At 36.1% G+C, this 17,175-nt stretch overlaps 3 protein-coding genes across 3 annotated transcripts; 2 read left to right on the top strand and 1 right to left on the bottom strand.

Annotated features, from left to right (window-relative positions):
• The first annotated feature begins 1,082 nt into the window (after nt 1-1,082).
• Nucleotides 1,083-3,412, top strand: LOC142628512 (serine/threonine-protein phosphatase 7 long form homolog). The gene is made up of 6 exons (XM_075802595.1): nt 1,083-1,195; nt 1,921-2,032; nt 2,152-2,246; nt 2,457-2,819; nt 3,011-3,101; nt 3,275-3,412. Exons 1-6 carry the CDS (start codon nt 1,083-1,085, stop codon nt 3,410-3,412), a joined length of 912 nt encoding a protein of 303 aa, XP_075658710.1.
• Nucleotides 3,413-6,866: 3,454 nt separating this feature from the next.
• On the top strand, nt 6,867-12,888 carry LOC142627211 (sugar transporter ERD6-like 5). Its single transcript, XM_075801029.1, has 18 exons — nt 6,867-7,095; nt 8,192-8,254; nt 9,068-9,157; nt 9,261-9,320; nt 9,876-9,941; nt 10,017-10,082; nt 10,159-10,234; nt 10,317-10,381; nt 10,622-10,714; nt 10,852-10,932; nt 11,017-11,101; nt 11,195-11,238; nt 11,319-11,381; nt 11,466-11,525; nt 11,625-11,678; nt 12,235-12,294; nt 12,400-12,514; nt 12,645-12,888. Exons 1-18 carry the CDS (start codon nt 6,922-6,924, stop codon nt 12,764-12,766), a joined length of 1,437 nt encoding a protein of 478 aa, XP_075657144.1. The 5' UTR covers nt 6,867-6,921; the 3' UTR covers nt 12,767-12,888.
• Nucleotides 12,889-15,289: 2,401 nt separating this feature from the next.
• On the bottom strand, nt 15,290-17,067 carry LOC142627216 (sugar transporter ERD6-like 5). The gene is made up of 5 exons (XM_075801037.1): nt 16,802-17,067; nt 16,444-16,528; nt 16,308-16,351; nt 16,163-16,225; nt 15,290-16,083 (listed from the first exon to the last, which is right to left on the bottom strand). Exons 1-5 carry the CDS (start codon nt 16,913-16,915, stop codon nt 15,967-15,969), a joined length of 423 nt encoding a protein of 140 aa, XP_075657152.1. The 5' UTR covers nt 16,916-17,067; the 3' UTR covers nt 15,290-15,966.
• Nucleotides 17,068-17,175: the final 108 nt, after the last annotated feature.

The following is a 17,175-nucleotide window of genomic DNA, read 5'->3' as shown; positions in this document are numbered from 1 at the left end:
CTTCATCTTCTTCTTCTTTTTATTTAATTTTTATTTTTTATATTTTTTAACAGTAGACAGGCTGTTATGTTCAAGACAAACTTTGACAAAGCTTTGTCCATACAATATTAAAAAACAAAAAGCCCTGGATTTGCTTTGTCCTACAAGCAACTTTACATGATTTTTATTCCATAAAAAGCTTGGTGGGTCTAATGGCATAAATTTCCTTTTCGAAAGAAACAGGTAAGTGAAGTAACTGAAGAAACCGCACCCACAAGCATGGATATCGGAACACCCTTTCCAAATAACGTTACTGTGCTAATGATTTCGTTAGTTGGCCGGTTTTGAGAGTATGTGGGAAACTAACATCTCGAGTTTTAGAAACTCGAAATTTAATTAAAACTCGAGCTTTTAAAACTCGAGTTGTGGTGTTTGTCACTTCCATTACGTGGACAAATTTTCCACCTGGAGGAATTTAGCCACGTAGAAATCGAGTTTATAAGACTCGAAATCTGCACATTATTCCCCCACTTTACCTTTCAAACGCCTAAGTCAAACACTCACACTCTCTCAAAAATCCTGAAACACTTTCTCAATCTCTCAACTCTCAATCTCTCAAACGCTCTCTCTCAATCTGTCAAACACTTTCTCAAAGTTGAAATACTCTCACTCAAACACCGAAACCAGTCACCCTCACCCTCTAACGCTCTCCTCTTTCAGAACCCTCTCTCTCTCGCTTCTCAGTTGTTGCTACACCGACTGCCGGTCCGCCGTAACACCGCCGGTAAGCCTCTCTCTCTTCTCTAATTCCACGGGTGCTTACACCTTTTGGTCCTGTTACTCTGTTTTGATTGTAAATAAGAGAGAGGAGGGCTATGAAGAGTTGGGTTTGTTGTTTATGATATAGCCTTTCACAAAAATGGGTTTGGTGTAATTTGTTTGAACATGGCTTTTTCTGAAATGGGTTCTTCTAGATTAATTCACAGAGGCATGAATTTAGGAATTTAATTTTGTTTTGTTTTGTTTATATGATGTTACTGATATAGCAAGACCATTTTTTTTTTTTGGTTTTAGAAATGGGTTCTTTTAGATTTCATTAATAGATGCGACAATTTCTAATTCTTCATGCCAATACATATGAGTTAGTTGTTAACAAAGTTGAGTTCTTAGGAAAATTTGTTGAATATGGTTGTGATCTTTTAAAGCAAATTGATTGGTGCATTAGCTCATTATAATCTAATTTGATAATATCTAGCTATGTTAGTGGTGGCACGATGAGGGCGATAGTTTTGGTCTATTTCTTGTTGTTATATAACTAGTATGAATGCTTTCGTTTTTGCATAATGGTTTTCTAATCGTTTGGGACCATTTGATGAATTTGTTTTAGCTTATAACTTGATGTCTCTCTGAATGCGTCTAATTTATTGTTTTGCTGAATTTTGATTCAGCTTGATATCAGCTCTTTTACTCTTAAATTATTAGAATGTCTTAACTCTTAGGCTTCTCTACTAGGGGATCTTTTTCTAAACTTCCAATTGAGTCTTTGTAATTAGTACTGTTTAGAGAGTCTTGGTAGTTTGCTGGATTTTTCATTCTTCTGATATGCTTCCATCTATTTAACTCAGCTGCACAACTTATTAATATTTTACCAAGCAGCTGAGTTATTTGGTATTGTTTTAATATAATTTTTTGGATTGGAAGTAGCTATTAAAGTCCTTGAGTCTGAGCGTGTAAATTCAGATATGTAGAGAGAGTTTAGGCAGGATGTCTTTTTAATGAGGTGTGTTGAACCGTGTTATTTTCCAAAATTTTGACTTGAGATATATGTTCTTCATATCTTGTTTGTTGAGGTTATGTAACTAGGCTTAATATAATTGTTTGTGGGCATTAGAGTTATTTATGAAGACTTAATTCTGTGGAATATTGTTACACTCTTTGCAGTATGGAGCCTGGGATCGATGAGGAGCCAGAGATTGTGCGCCCTGGTCCAGAAGATCCTTCATTGTTGACGCGACAACGAAATCATCAATCAGAGGACATTTGGAATGGCGAGGTGAAATATCTAGTTTTAACAACTGCTTTAATTTTTACGTTATCTTTGACTTTTAGCAAGTTCTTTGAAAGTTGTATATCTAATTCTAACGACCGCTATAATTTTTATCCATTTTATAGGACTCGGGCTCACTTACATGCCGTGGTTGCGCTAAGGAGATGGCAAAGATAACGATGCAAGATAATCGGGTGATTGATATTATCAAGTTGGTGGGGTTAGAAGGATTGTTTAGGGTCCCTTCCAGAGAGATAGATCATTGCCTAATATCGGCCCTAGTTGAGCGATGGCGGCCGAAGACTCATACGTTCCATCTTCCACATGGTGAGATGTCAATCACCCTAGAAGATGTGGAGGTCATTTTTGGACTTCCTATAGACGGTGAGGTCTTGGTTGGGCCGACTACTGTGGTGGATGGGAATTGGAGGCAACTGTGCGTGGAGTTGCTTGGTTTTGGCGTTCCGGAGAATGACAACAAAACTTTGGTAGGGCAAAGGATTCTCATTAGTCGCCTTGTTGAGCGCATTGCAGAGCCACTGCCTCATGATGCAACGGAGGAGCAAGTACATCAGTATGCCCGGTGCTATATTTTAGCTCTACTAGGGGATAAGATTTTCATGGATAAGTCGGGAGATAGGGTGCATCTGATGTTCTTGGAGTTCCTACGGAACCTTCATGATCCGCCAAAGTATAGTTGGGGTAGTGGTTGCCTGGCATGGTTGTATAGAGAGTTGTGCCGGGCAAGTGATAAAGAGGCATCGCAGATTGGTGGGGCGTTGCAATTGGTCCAGTATTGGGCATGGGCGAGGTTGCCATTCTTGTGCCCGAGGATAGAGCCTCCACCTGGATGCGATTATGGCCCATGGCCAAAAGCTCCACTTGCATTTAAGTAAGTATTTTCCTGATATTTAGTGTGTTATGCAATGTACTATTCTTAGTAACTAAGTGGTAATATCTTATGTTATTCGATCGTAGCTGTAGGTGGGTGCGGGTGCCAAGCCCGAAGAGTAGGCCATTCGGCATAGCGTTGATCCATTATCGTGAGCAATTAGTTAGAATGCAGCCGGACCAGGTAATAATATACAAAATTTCTGTGGAAGTTATGTTAATTTTTCTTAAGAATATGTTGAAATCATTGCTTTAACATATCTTCTATTTTAATTTTTGTTTTTCCCTTTATCTATGTATTCTCCTTTGTTTCACATTTTAAGATGTTATGATAATTGTTTTTTGTTTCTATTGTAGATTATATGGCAGCCATATGAGGCAGATTTCGGCCACCTTCCTAACTTCTGCGTTGTAGGGAGGGATACGTGGACGGCAAGGGTGCCACTTGTGTGTTTTTGCATAGTAGAGACACACCACCCAGATCGTGTCCTTTGACAGTTTGGGTTTGCGCAAGAGCGGCCCGACCATGTTGTGTACGATGATAGACTACATAGAATAGACTTGCGTGGGAAGGTGGAAAAGAATTGGAGGGAGGAGCATGGACCGTATATCCTTACATGGGATACGAGACAACAACGACTTTGCCATGCACCTTCTCAGAGTGGTGAGATGCCTCGCAATCATGATTATTACCGTTGGTACCGTCCGGTCACTCGAAAGTATGTCGACCGCAACAGCACTAAATTAGATATAATGGTAATGTGTTCTAATTAGATTTTATTGCCTACTTTGTTTTTTCTTCAGTACATGTAGGAACGTAGAATCAATTGATTTCTTTTTTTAGCAAATCTGGTTTGATCTGACTGACCTCCAATTAAAAAGACTTTCTATTACATATAGTATTCTAATAACACTTTTTGTTCTTAGTTGAGTATTTGAGTAGATCAAATCTGATTGTACTGGTTCTTTCTCCGTTTTAGATTGAAAGCCATTTAGCACTGTTGGAGATGCTTCCTGTAGGCAACCGAGCACACAACCATGTCCGACGTGTCCTAAATAATGTGGCTGCGCTTGGTGGTGGTCTTGCAGCAAATGGGCAGGCAAACAATGGGCATGAGACTGAATCAACAGCTACTGCAACCCTAAGCACAAACGCAGCACCCCGAAGTACATCGACCCATGGTCAAGGTGCTACTACAAGCCCAAGCACAAGTGCAGCTAAGGGCCGTGGTCGGCCTGCTACAGCAAGCCCAAGCACAAGTGCAACTAGGGGCAGTGGTCGGCGTGCAACAACCCCTTGGGTTGTAACTAGTCCCGAGGTACCTGCACCCATCCCACACGCATCTCCTCCACCTGAGGTTCCTCCACCCATCCCAGATGCATCTCCTCAGCCCGAGGTCCCTTCACCCACCCCACCTTTGCAGCCCAGTTTTGATCTTGGTTTTGATTCTCATATGACCCCTCCTACGCACCCTGAGACACCCTCATACCCACCCACCAGCTCCAATGCACCCACTTTGCCCATGACAATGATCCCCACTCCTAGATATACAAAGCATCATTACCCACCTACCTCATCCTCATCCGACCCTTTAGGACCTCCGGTTGGGATTGACACTGATGTACCGGACGAGCATCCCCCTTAGCAGCCCTCACCCCCACGAGGTAGACCACAACGTACTAGAAGAGCACCCACTTGTGGGACTGGTGGACATAAAATAGGACACAAAGGCAGCTCTATGGTATGATAACATTACCAACAATGTAATGATATGTCTTGTGGTTCACTTTATTCTTATCATTACACCGAATATTGATTGTATGCATATAATGTCTTTGCAGCATGATGATGATTGTGGTTGTTTGTTGGATATCCTCTTGCCATACTGCACGCGGGTCCAACTGTATGTACAACTCAATGTTACTTACTTCAGCTATACTCTCCAACTTGTCAAACATGATCTTTACATGTTTGTCTTTTTCTATCACCATATACTTGTAATTAATCCGGTGCTTCATGATTTCATTTGGCATACGATAAGTAATTTGCATGTTGTGCGCATCAGGATTCTTACACAACTCTTCCATGACAAACATCTTCAATTCGTCAACGGTCTTCAACCTACGATCAATTTGGGTATAATAGGTCTTCATACCCGGCCCCTCAAATGACAATCCCTTGTTCGCATTGGGATTCTTAAGCGGACCACCGTGGTATATGATTATAACAATATCGGGCATTGTGAACTTGTTCAAGTCAAGTACTATGTTAGTTAAATCACATAGTCGTAAAGTGGGGGGAAAAAGTAATGCAATCTTAAGGCTGAAAATATTCAAGCCCGATTACAGAGTGCCCCATTGCCCATTAATATCTAAAGGCCAAGACGTAAACCTTCTAATCCTTGTGGATGGAGAGACGAAATTATCTATTACTCCATTGTGTGGTGACCTATAATGCCTAAAAGGGTTCTGAAAGAACTAGGTGGGTAGAGGAGCATGATTACATACCCATTCATTCATTACCCATTTCATACCCAAACCAATGATAAATAAAGTCAAAAAAACTTGTAAGATCATGATAAAAATAAAAGCCTAAAAATGATGAATAAAATTTTGATAATTACATACCCATTCATTACATCCATTCATTACATTCATTCACTACCCATTTCATACCCAAACCAATGATAAATAAAGTCAAAAAAACTTGTAAGATCATGATAAAAATAAAAGCCTAGAAATGATGAATAAAATTTTGATAATTACATACTCATTCATTACATCCATTCATTACATTCATTCACTCCTTATTTCATACCCAAACCAATGATAGATAAAGTCAAAAAAACTTGTAAGATCATGATAAAAATAAAAGCCTAGAAATGATGAATAAAATTTTGATAATTATATACCCATTCATTACATTAATTCACTACCCATTTCATACCCAAACCAATGATAAATAAAGTCAAAAAAACTTGTAAGATCATGATAAAAATAAAAGCCTAGAAATGATGAATAAAATTTTGATAACAAAAACTACGCAAATAAATACTCAAAAAATTAACACTAACAAAACAAAATAAATTAACTATCTACAAAATAAATGGTAAAATTCTTTAACCCACACCCATAGACAACATACTCAACTACAATGACAATCAAATTATGCAAACCCTTACCTGAGATATGAATTTGCTGAGGGGGAAGAGCAGTGAAAGTGGACAATGTGGTTTTGTGAGAGTGAGAGGCAATGTGGTGTGAGAGAGTTAGTGAGGGTGAGTGAGAGTTAGTGAGGCTGAGAGGAGCTCTGTTTTTAGGTTTTCTCTGTGAGTGTTACTGTAAGAGAGTCTCTGTGAGTGTTAATGCCACGGGCTGTGTTTAAATATATTGTCCAGTGGAACTCGAGTCTATAAGACTCGAGATCTATTAATTTGTCCAGTGGAACTCAAGTCTTATAAACTCGAGTTCCATGCGTAGGATAAGATATTTAAAAAATAAGATATAGTGGAACTCGAGTTTTATAGACTCGATTTTCATGTCGCGTAAAACGAGTTTTTAAGACTCAAGATCCAAGTGGCATTTTGTCCAACTCAGTGACCTCAAAGCGAGCATAAAGCGAGTTTCTGAGACTCGAGTTTTTATGTATATCTCGAGTTTCAAAAACTCGAGTTGTTAGTTTTCTTTATACTTTCAAACAATGCCTAACTTACTATATTGATGCCATTCACACCGCTAATTTGCACATTCCCCCGATAGATATTGGTGGGGTTCGCTACTTCTGTGAAATGAATTTTCTACGTTATAAACAAATGTCCAAGTCTCCAATAAGCATACCAAAGCCTCGTACTGTTTCTCAAAAAAGAAAAAAAAAAGCGTCATACTGAATATAATCTGTCTGTCCTAATAATTCCTATGATCTATCACCTAAAAATCTCCAACAGTACTTCTCTCTCTCTCTTTCTATCTCTCTGTTGAAAATTGTTTATCATTCTCCAAGAGAAATGGAGAGAGATGGCATGGAAGAAGGACTATTACAAAGTTCTACAAATTTTGAAGCCCAGCCCAATATTGATGGCGGAGATATACCACCAAATGGTGCCTCTGCCACTGCCACACCTGTTGTTGTACTCAGCACCCTGGTCGCACTTTGTGGCTCATTCTGTACTGGCTGTGCTGTAAGTACCATAGCATAAAATTACACATCATGATGTTGAACAACCTTTTTGTTTTTCCTCAGGTATAGTCCACTTTTTACTCGTTTCTTAAACATCTACTTTTCTATGTTTTTTTTTTTTTTGGGAGTCACCAACGTCCAGTGCTAACTGCTAACTACTATGGTGGGTTTCAGTGTTGGTCTTAAATAAAGTTCAGTAATGGTCCCAAGTTCTGAGAACGGTGGCTTTGACTCCATCCTATGGGATAAAATCCTCATTTTCAGCATTCGAACCTTCTGAGTTCTTTTACACCTATCCTTTTTTATATTTCTGGCTTTTTTTTTTTTTTTTTTGCTAATGTTAAATAGGTGGACGGTGGGGTTGGATCCACAAACACAGGGTTCCGGAACCACTAGGAATCTTTACTACTTTCATAATTTACAGTTCAAGAAATTACCTTTACACCACCCAATAAACCATCCTCTTTTTTTTTTTTTCTAAATCAATACCTCTTGAGACACATTACCCTTTTCACAACTGTTAACATAACGGGTTGTGATAGATGCATAATAAAGTAGTGTCAGTAGGACAATGACGTTACTTCCATCACAACACTTATGTCAAACGTCTTGAAAAATCTTATATGGGTTTTTGATAATCTGGCTATATGAGTTTTAAATACGAGTCTGATTAATGCACGTCTTAGGCATATATTAATAAATCTTTCTTCGGAAAAATTTTATTGAGAATTGAAAAAATTGTTAAAACTTTTTCAATTTTCGATAAAACTTTTTCTAAAAATAGTATATCGGGAATTGAAAAAGTTGTCAAAACTTTTTTAATTTCTGATAAAACTTTTTCTAAAAATGATATACTATTGTGTACTCTTAGGGCACACATTAATCAAATTTTTTAAATAAATAAATAAATATATATATATTTATATATATGATGTGTATTTAAGGGGACTGATATAATTTGTTGCATAAGGTATTTTTTGTGATAATATAGGTCTACATGCTCCACAAAAAAAGGGATTTATATTCTCTGTTCCATGGAGCATTAGCCACAAGATTTTCCGTTTTGTCTAGACAAATACTTGATCATTGACTTACAGATAGGATATTCATCACCAGCTGAATCTGGAATCATGGAAGATTTGGACATATCTGTGGCAGCAGTAAGTACTAGTAATTTATTACCCTTTTTTTTTCACTTATGGTTTATTTGTACATGCATTTTCTTGGATATGTTGTTTAATTGTATATACATTTTTCTACCTAAGGTAAAACTTAAACCTGTCATTTATTCTAATAATAGTACCACCCAAGCCAAAACAGAGGGGCTTCATTCACTTCAACTTACTAAGTGCACCCTAAATTGTCAATAATAGGGAAAGTAGATATGTTATATGAACATATATCAATGTGTGTGTGTGTGTTTTTTTTTATTTTTTTTATATTATTAAAACCATAGCTTTTGCGCAAGTGTGAATATACATGCTAGAAATAAACAAATGTGCTGAACATTAAATTGCTATATATATATATTTTTTGATAATTCGATAGTTGAAAGAAGAGAGATTTGAACCCTAAATGTTTCTGTAGGAAACATCAAGAGGTGCTAATATCATTACAAGGCTCTTGGCATTCCTATACATATATATATAAACATAATTGTGAGAATATAAGTGTTTCTAACCATTCTTATGTGAATATTTATGTATATTTTTCACAAATTTACACATATATGACCAATGAAAACAAATTTAAAATGTTACGTATAGTGTTGCACAGATGCACACTTGTATTTGTTCTTCACAGCTTCTATTTTCTTTAGATTTTACGTCTTTGATGAATTGTATGTATGACCAAACTTTTTCTTTGTGCTGAACTTTACTATAATGAAATGTTACAGTTCTTTGTTTCAGTAGAATTCATTTTGTTGCCAATCAACTCTGTTATTTATCTTACATTTCTTCTGCCTTGTGCAGTATTCAGTTTTTGGTTCATCGTTGACTGTTGGAGGAGTGATTGGTGGATTAGTAAGTGGAAGGATTGCAGACCTTTTTGGTCGGAAAGGTGTAAGTTTCTTTTGTCACCTTTCTGAATCTTAAGGCTTACTGTAAAGCTGTAAAACTAAAAACTTTGTGTTTGTGTGTGTTTCTTGTTACTATTGTAATGCAGGCAATGCGGTTCTCTGAAATCTTCAGCTTGGTAGGGTGGCTCGCCATTGCGTTTGGAAAGGTGTTCTCCCTTGTCCTTCATTCCAATTATGCTGCATTTGATTGTCAATATGTTCAAATAATGATGCAGAATGGAAGGTGTGCAAAGGGTTGTAAGTTCTAACCAACTTCTATAACTTGTAATAACCCCAGAATCTATTAGGAGCCTCAGGATTAAAAAAAAAAAAAAAAAAAAAAGCACCCTAAATCAACAAATTGAGAAAAGATTAATTAGTATTGAATAACTGAATATGTTATTGATAGCTTTGCCTTGAGGGCTAGTAACTCCCTAACTCCCTTAAGTTATGGTAACAATTCTACACTTCGTAAACACTAGATATAAAGAAGATTAATTAAATTGATTTTCTAAGTTGATAGTTAAACATTCTTGACTTTTGCTCCCAATTCACCTTGTCTTGCAATTTCTCAATGAAGCCACACAAAGCATCATGATGTTATTGAAGATCTATTCTTAGAATGAGCTCCAACTCCCAACTAGTTTTGAAAAGAAAACCTTCTGATTATACCTTATGTCTGCTGGGTTTCAATCACTAATGGAGTTCACTGTTTGATATAGAACATTTGGTGGCTCGATCTTGGGAGACTTTCATTGGGAATTGGCATTGGAAATTTTTGCTTTGTGGTAATTTTATTTGTGTTAAAATTTGATGTATCAATTTAAAAGACAAAATAATGATCGAGTTCTTATACCAATCAGGTACCTGTATACATTGCAGAAGTAACACCTAAAAATCTAAGGGGACCATTTGCATCAGCTAACGAGGTATAATGAAATCATTGTGGCTTTAAACCAATCTCAAACTCATTGTTAACACACCAATGCTTTGTCAAGTGCACAGTTGCTTGTAGCTTCTGGTGTTTCACTAATGTATTTCATCGGAAATATCATTACCTGGCGCACCTTGGCATTAATTGGTAACTTGTTTCTTGGTCCTTCACTACATTATTTGATTTGAAGAAAAATCTCTTATAACAATAAAGTTGGTTTTATTTTCAGTTACTGCTCCATGTCTTGTACAACTAATGGGATTATTCTTTGTTCCAGAGTCTCCAAGATGGTTGGTAGGTCCAAAAATCTTGATCGAAATGTAATTTATATGTTGTTTTAATTTTGAGACTAAAATGAACTTTTCTTTAAACGTGTTTTGTGGACTTTTCAAAGTCAAGAGAAACATCAAAAGACTACTCATTTCTTCTTCTTTTTTTTTTTTTTTTTTTCCCCCTCTTTTTCTCTTTTGGGGTTTATTCACTAAATAAAAAGTGTATTAGAATGCAAAATGATGAGTATGAGTTCTGCTGCAGGCAAAAATTGGTAAAGAAATAGAGCTTCAAGCAGCTCTACAACATCTTAGGGGGAAGAATTCTGATATATCTCAAGAAGTGGCTGATATCAAAGTAGCCTTTTAATTTTGTGCTTTTATGGCAGTAATTCTATTAGATAACCTCATCTAAAAGAAAAATTTTCTTATGTGTTATTGACCTTTAAGGCACAATGACAAGAAAAATTCATATGTGCTCCCTTTTTTTCACAGCATTATACAGAAACCTTTGAACGACACTCAAAACCAAGAATTTTGGACTTATTCCAGCGCAGATATTCTCAGTCACTGATCGTGAGCCTCAATCATTGTCACACCTTCACTTTCTGTAGCTTGTCCAATCGTTTAAGTGACATATTTTATTTAAATCTAGTTTAGGTTGGACTTGGGTTGATGTTACTGCAACAATTTGGAGGGCCCAGTGCACTTAGTTATTATGCAGGTTCTATATTTGTAGATGCTGGTAAGCTTACTGCTTGAAAGACTGTTTCCTGTATGATAATATATATTTGAATCTGGGGGTGGGAGAAGGATTCTGTAATCTGGTTTATTGTAGGTTTTTCAAAAAGTATTGGGACTAAATCGCTGGCTCTTGTGAAGGTACTTGGCTGATCATAATTGTGAGTAAATGTGGGATTCTTCTTGATACATTTCCTAAATATGCAACCATTCTTTTGCAGATTCCAGCAGGTATTGTGAGTGTAATCTTGACAGATAAATCAGGAAGACGACCACTTCTTATGGTGAGCGTGACAAAGATTCAGCTTTAAATTCTATTTAGTTGTCATTGATGAGTTGATAACAATGAAGAATACCAATTCTTGCAGGTCTCTGCTGGTGGAATGTTCTTGAGTCGCTTGCTTTTAGGCTTGGCATTCTGCTTTCAGGTTTCTAGCAAAAATAAATAAATTTAGAGCTTATCTATCCACGGTTCTGTTTTCATCTTATATGAATGATCATTGTTTTGAAGCTTTTATTATGAGCAGGACCTCAATCAGTTGAAGGAACTCACTTCCATTTTGGCACTAATTGGGATGCTGGTAATTCAATACCAAAATCTTGATTTTTCCCCTCCTTTTCAATGAAAAAAGAAAAAGAAAAAAGGTTTCTAAATTTAATTTCGCACATTCCATCTCATTTATGCTTCAGCTTCAATGATCAATTAGAATGTCAGAATTTGTAGGTTGTTTGAAGGGTTATTGGTACTTGTAGTTCTGAGTTTAGTTTGGAAGGGAGATCACTCCATTGTTTGTTGGTGCTAATTGGCACAGTCCATAAACAAACTACAAATGAGATTGTTTCCTTTCTCACATTTTTTCTTTTTTATGATGAAACTAGAATTTAGAATGTTGGACATTTAAAGGTCGCACTACATTCTGTAATCTTTAGAACTCAAAGCCATCTTATCACCTATTGCTCCAAATATGTTATCACCACAAACTTGGCAATGTTTATGTCTCTTTTCCTTCCTAATGCTTAAAAGCAACAAAGGGGTGTAACTGTTCTTTTTTACTTAAATTCTGGACTGCAGTTTACATACCTGTACATCAAATTGATATGCACTATTTTGACTGGTTAGGCTAATAATCCATGCAGGGGGAAAGTGTCTTTTTCACATTAGGCATGTCAGGACTACCATGGGTTATAATGGCAGAGGTGTGTAACTTATTGAACTCTGAATCCTATTGGAATTTCTTGACAGGAATTTTGCATAAACAAGCTGCTTTATCGCTTTAATTCAAGGATGAATTTCCATTTCAGATATTCCCCATAAATGTCAAGGGTACAGCTGGAAGCCTTGTGACTACTACGAAATGGGGCTCTTCTTGGATTGTTACATACACATTCAATTTTATGATGGAATGGAGTAAACCAGGTAACTATTTTTACACTTTCAATTTTGTGATAGAATGGATTATTTTAAGACACTTTCAAGTTTACTTAACAGTTTCCTGCTCTCTGTCTCTTGTAACTATACGTGAATGTTTTGGTCATCCCTACATTAGGAACATTTTTCATATACGCGGTCATTTGCGGTTTGACTGTTTTGTTCGTTGCAAAACTGGTACCAGAGACTAAGGGGAGAGGTCTGGAGGAAATACAAGCATCAATTACCCATTTGCAATAAGATAAGGTCCAAGTAATACTAGCAAATGAGTCTTATATTAACTCATTTTCAGTCAAAAGTGTATTATAACTTACATATTCTTCCTAGCAGGTGGGAGGAAAAAATAAATGTTTGAAATATTTGGAAGATACCAGCTTATAGTTTTGGTGTGAATGATCAATTTTTCCCCCATTTGGTTTGTGTGAAAGAATACAATGATTAAAATGAAAGCATAAATAATACAGTGACATTGGCCTAGGGGACTAAGTGCCATAAACTGAATGCAAGCATATAGTCATAGAATACAAAGATTGGAATTTAAAAATAATGATGCACTTGAGTGAAGCAAGAAGTAACAGATTCTTTTTGCCAATTTATAGACCCTAGGAGAAATTCCTTCGAATTGCATCTAAAATATATGAGAGCTCAACAGTAACGAAGGAGTCAAGAACTTTACTTAGCCACAGAGAGATGCGGATCATAAATCTACTGTGTGATGTTGACAATGACATGAGTCATGAACCCAATTTGCAAATAGCAAGATTTGGGCCTTACGTCCATTTTGTGTAGTGAAGATTAATAATATGCCATGAGCCCAATTTATATTGAAGAGAAAATATAGGTCATTGGTCCAATCTGTGAAGTCCAGGAGTAACAAGAAATTTTGTGGTCCATAGATCTGTTATGCGATGTAGAGAAGATGTGGATCTATGGGCCCATTCTGTGTGGTTGTATAAACTGTGTGTCTCTTTTGGGCTTGATATGAATTTGATCCAAGACCCATTATTTTTGCTTATGAAAAACAATACTGATGTGGCATGGGTTAACCGTTAACCCAATAAAATTGTGCAATGTGACTTGAGCAAAAAGTGAGCCTAAACAATAATGAAATTTAATCAATGACATAAAGTGGGAGGGCCTTTTTTCTTTTTTGAGGAAAATAAGATGAGAGAATCTAATTAGCCTACTTCGAATTATTTTATATAATTCTTGTCCGAAGTCCTAACAATAAAACTAGATTTAATTCCTTGTATAACTTTTTCTAAATAAAAAGAAAAAATAGACAAGACAAAACAGAAATGCTTTTAGTTAAGACAAAGCTTCTTTTGAGTAAAGTTGTCGCAGACAAGTTATACAAGGCAGCAACTCACCCTTGATTAGCCTTTAGGCTTTTCATGGGATGCAAATCAACATCCTCTGAATTTAATTATTGGGTCTGATGGCATTGTTTTCCTTTTGAAAGAGAACCCTAACCTGTTAACCACTTCCACAAGTACTTGTACAAGAGAAGCCACAACCACAACCACAAGCATAGCATATTAGAATATGAATATGATATGAAAGTCTAAATGCCATCTGTTTCAGCTGTCATTCTCCAACCAGGCCTTTCTCTTTCACTAAAAAAAAGAAAAAAAGAAAAAAAAAAGCAAACAAATAAACCCCAAACCAGGCTTTATCTCTCTTTCTTGACACATTGAAAATAGTTTTATCATCTTCCAGGAGAAATGGAGAGAGATGGTATGGAAGAAGGACTATTACAAAGTTGTACAAATATCCACAAAGTTGTACAAATTCTTTATCGTACTTTTTCACATCTACTATTTCACACACATATCTACAATTGATGCAGGAATGTCTACATTTTTTAACACGTGAAAAAAGAGATGAGAATTAGTTGATGTGTGAGAATCAAAACCCATAAAAATGTGACAACGAGTTGGGCGAGGATTGTACTATTGTCAGCAATGGCATTTGTTATGATGGTTATAAAGTTGCAACAACAAAAATTGTCCTCTCTATAAATTTCACAAATGCCAAATGATGGAAATATAATTGCTTAAACTAGAATTTTAAACTGATTTCTTCCAAATATTTATAATAAGCTTAGTTTTTCCTCCCATCTGTTAGGAAGAAATTCTCCAATTTTGATACACTTTAAACCACATTTACTTCACTATTATTATCCCAACTTTGTTTAATTAGAGAAAATGGTTCGTTGATGCTTGTATTTCTTCCAGAGTTTGCCCCTTTGTCTCTGGTACCAATTTCATGACGAATAGAACAGTCAAACCACAAATGGCGGAGTAGAAGAAAAATGTTCCTGGTGTAGCGTGGCAAAAATATGTACGTATGATTAGAGAAGAGAGAGGAAGAAACTTGTACTAAAATTGGAAGTGATGGTCACAAAAAATTTAAAAAATTGAAGTGTAAAAATAATTTCCATAACAAAGTAAAAGTGTATAAACAATTACTTGCTGTACTCCATTCCAACATAAAATTAAAAGAATATGAAACAATCCAAGCAGAGAAGCAATTGACTAAAGTCACAAGGCTTCCACCTGTACCCTTGACATTTATGGGGAATATCTGAAATGGAAATTCATCCTTGAATTAGAGTTATATACATGCCAGACCCTGCCTGTTTATGCAAAATTCCTATTAATAAATCAAATTATAATCCAATAAATGACATACCTCTGACATTATATCAAATTGTAATCCTCCCATGCCTCATGAGTAAGTCACACAATTAGCCTGCATGGATCATTAGCCAGTCAATCACAGGCATCTAAATTTGATATGCAAAACCTCAGCCCAGCATTGAAGCGAAAAAGAACACTAAACACCCCTTTGTTGCTTTTAAAGGATTTGATAGGATAAGAAACATAAGAAAGTGCATAGTTTGAGCATATTATAAATTGCAGCAATAGCTGATAAAAAGGCCTTTTGAGTCCTGAAGATTAGAGCAATTTTTAAGCTTAGAATACCATAAGCCCCTTAAATCTTTCAAATTCTAATCTGTAGTTGAAGCATTGATTGAATTGAATCTGAGATATTCAACTAAGAAATTTTTAGTTCTTTTTATTGAGAAGGGGAACCGCGTCTTTTGGTAGTTTGTAATTGCCAATGAACCAATTAGCATTACCAATATAAAAATTAGCAGTAATATTGTTGTGAGCTTCTTGAAAACTAAGCCATGAATTTCCAATTACTACAGGCCCTTCAAACATCCAACCACCACCAACATTCTATTTGATCATTGAAGTGTAATATGATAAATTAGATTTAGAAATGTCTAGTTTTCTCTGGAGAAGGCAAAATTCATATTTCAGGTTATATTTTATTACCAGGATCCCAATCAGCACCAAGATGGGAGTGAGCTCCTTCAACCAATGGAGGTCCTGCTCATGACAGAAGTTTTTAAGACAATGATCCTTCATTTAGGTGGAAATCAGAACCACAGACAGAGAAGCTTTGAATTTTTTTTCGAAAGAAACCTGAAAGAAGAATGCCAAGCCTTCAAGGAAGCTACTTGAGCACATTCCAGCAGCAGAGACCTGCAAGAGTTAGCAGACTTTCTTGCAATCGACTTAACTATACACCATAGACTTAAAGTTGATTTTGTGATGTCCTCACCATAAGAAGTGGCCGTCTTCCTGATTTATCTGTCAAGATTACACTTAAGGCAGTAGCCGGAATCTGTAAAAAGATTGTTTACATGGTTTGTTATATGTATCAAGCAGAATCCTATATCCACTCAAACTTAAGGTTAGCCAAGTACCTGGATAATTGCCATTGATATAGTCCCAATGCTGCTTGAAAAACCTACCATAAACCAGAGGTAATAGTCATGATTTATTCATTTGTTAATATTAGCATTTTTTTACATGAAACAATTCTTAATACTATTAATTTACCAGCATCTACAAATATAGATCTTGCATAATATGCAATTGCGGTGGCCCCTCCAAATTGTTGCAATGCCATCAACCCAAGTCCAACCTAAACGAATTTAAATAAAACTTATAAAAAGATTGGACAAGCTATGAAACATAAAGGTTCCACATTGAGTGAGGCTACAATGAGGGAATGAACATATCTCTTCTGGAATAAGTCTAGAATGCTAGATTTTGAGTGCTGTTGAAGTTGAAAGTTTTCTGTATAATCCTATGGGAAGGCAAGAAGTTGATAAACATTACAAATAAGAAATGTTTTCCCCTAGTTAAGGTTATAACATAGGTACACATTCATAAAATCATGTAGTTGGAAGGTTACCATGATCTCTGCTGCTTCTTGGGAAATATCCACATTCTTTCCCCTAAGAAGCTGTAAAGAAGCTTGAAGCTCTTTTTCTTTACCAAGTTTTGCCTGCAGAGAAGTTGTACTCATCACTTCAGCACTCTAATGGCTGGTCACTTTTTCTTTACAGAAAAAAACTAAATAAAAGTTTTGATGTGCTTTGTCCTGAAAGCATCCCAAAAGCTGAAACTGATAGGAAAGAGTAAATTTAGTCACTTAACGTTGTTCTAACAAGTTGAAGAAGCCATTTTAAAAGCAAGCATTCTATTCTATATCATCAAAGAAGCATAATGTTTCTCACCAGCCATCTAGGAGACTCTGGAACAAAGAATAATCCCACAAGTGGTAAC

This window comes from Castanea sativa, chromosome 3 (assembly GCF_040712315.1).
Source record: "Castanea sativa cultivar Marrone di Chiusa Pesio chromosome 3, ASM4071231v1".
Taxonomy (NCBI): Eukaryota; Viridiplantae; Streptophyta; class Magnoliopsida; order Fagales; family Fagaceae; genus Castanea; species Castanea sativa.
Note: the sequence above shows the minus strand (reverse complement) of the source record. Positions and strands in the feature narration are given on the sequence as shown.

Bases quoted from the DNA above. Each gene is read 5' to 3' on its own strand.
- LOC142628512 (XM_075802595.1), top strand. From the start codon at position 1,083: ATGCGACAATTTCTAATTCTTCATGCCAATACATATGAGTTAGTTGTT. The intron at 1,196-1,920 runs GTGCATTAGCTC...CACTCTTTGCAG, and splicing joins CTTTTAAAGCAAATTGATTG to TATGGAGCCTGGGATCGATG. The intron at 2,820-3,010 runs GTATTGGGCATG...TCGTAGCTGTAG, and splicing joins GGGGCGTTGCAATTGGTCCA to GTGGGTGCGGGTGCCAAGCC.
- LOC142627211 (XM_075801029.1), top strand. From the start codon at position 6,922: ATGGAGAGAGATGGCATGGAAGAAGGACTATTACAAAGTTCTACAAAT. The intron at 9,158-9,260 runs GTAAGTTTCTTT...ATTGTAATGCAG, and splicing joins ACCTTTTTGGTCGGAAAGGT to GCAATGCGGTTCTCTGAAAT. The intron at 11,526-11,624 runs GTTTCTAGCAAA...TATTATGAGCAG, and splicing joins GCTTGGCATTCTGCTTTCAG to GACCTCAATCAGTTGAAGGA.
- LOC142627216 (XM_075801037.1), bottom strand. From the start codon at position 16,915: ATGAGTACAACTTCTCTGCAGGCAAAACTTGGTAAAGAAAAAGAGCTT. The intron at 16,352-16,443 runs GTAAATTAATAG...GGTTTATGGTAG, and splicing joins ATCTATATTTGTAGATGCTG to GTTTTTCAAGCAGCATTGGG. The intron at 16,084-16,162 runs GTGAGGACATCA...TAACTCTTGCAG, and splicing joins GAAGACGGCCACTTCTTATG to GTCTCTGCTGCTGGAATGTG.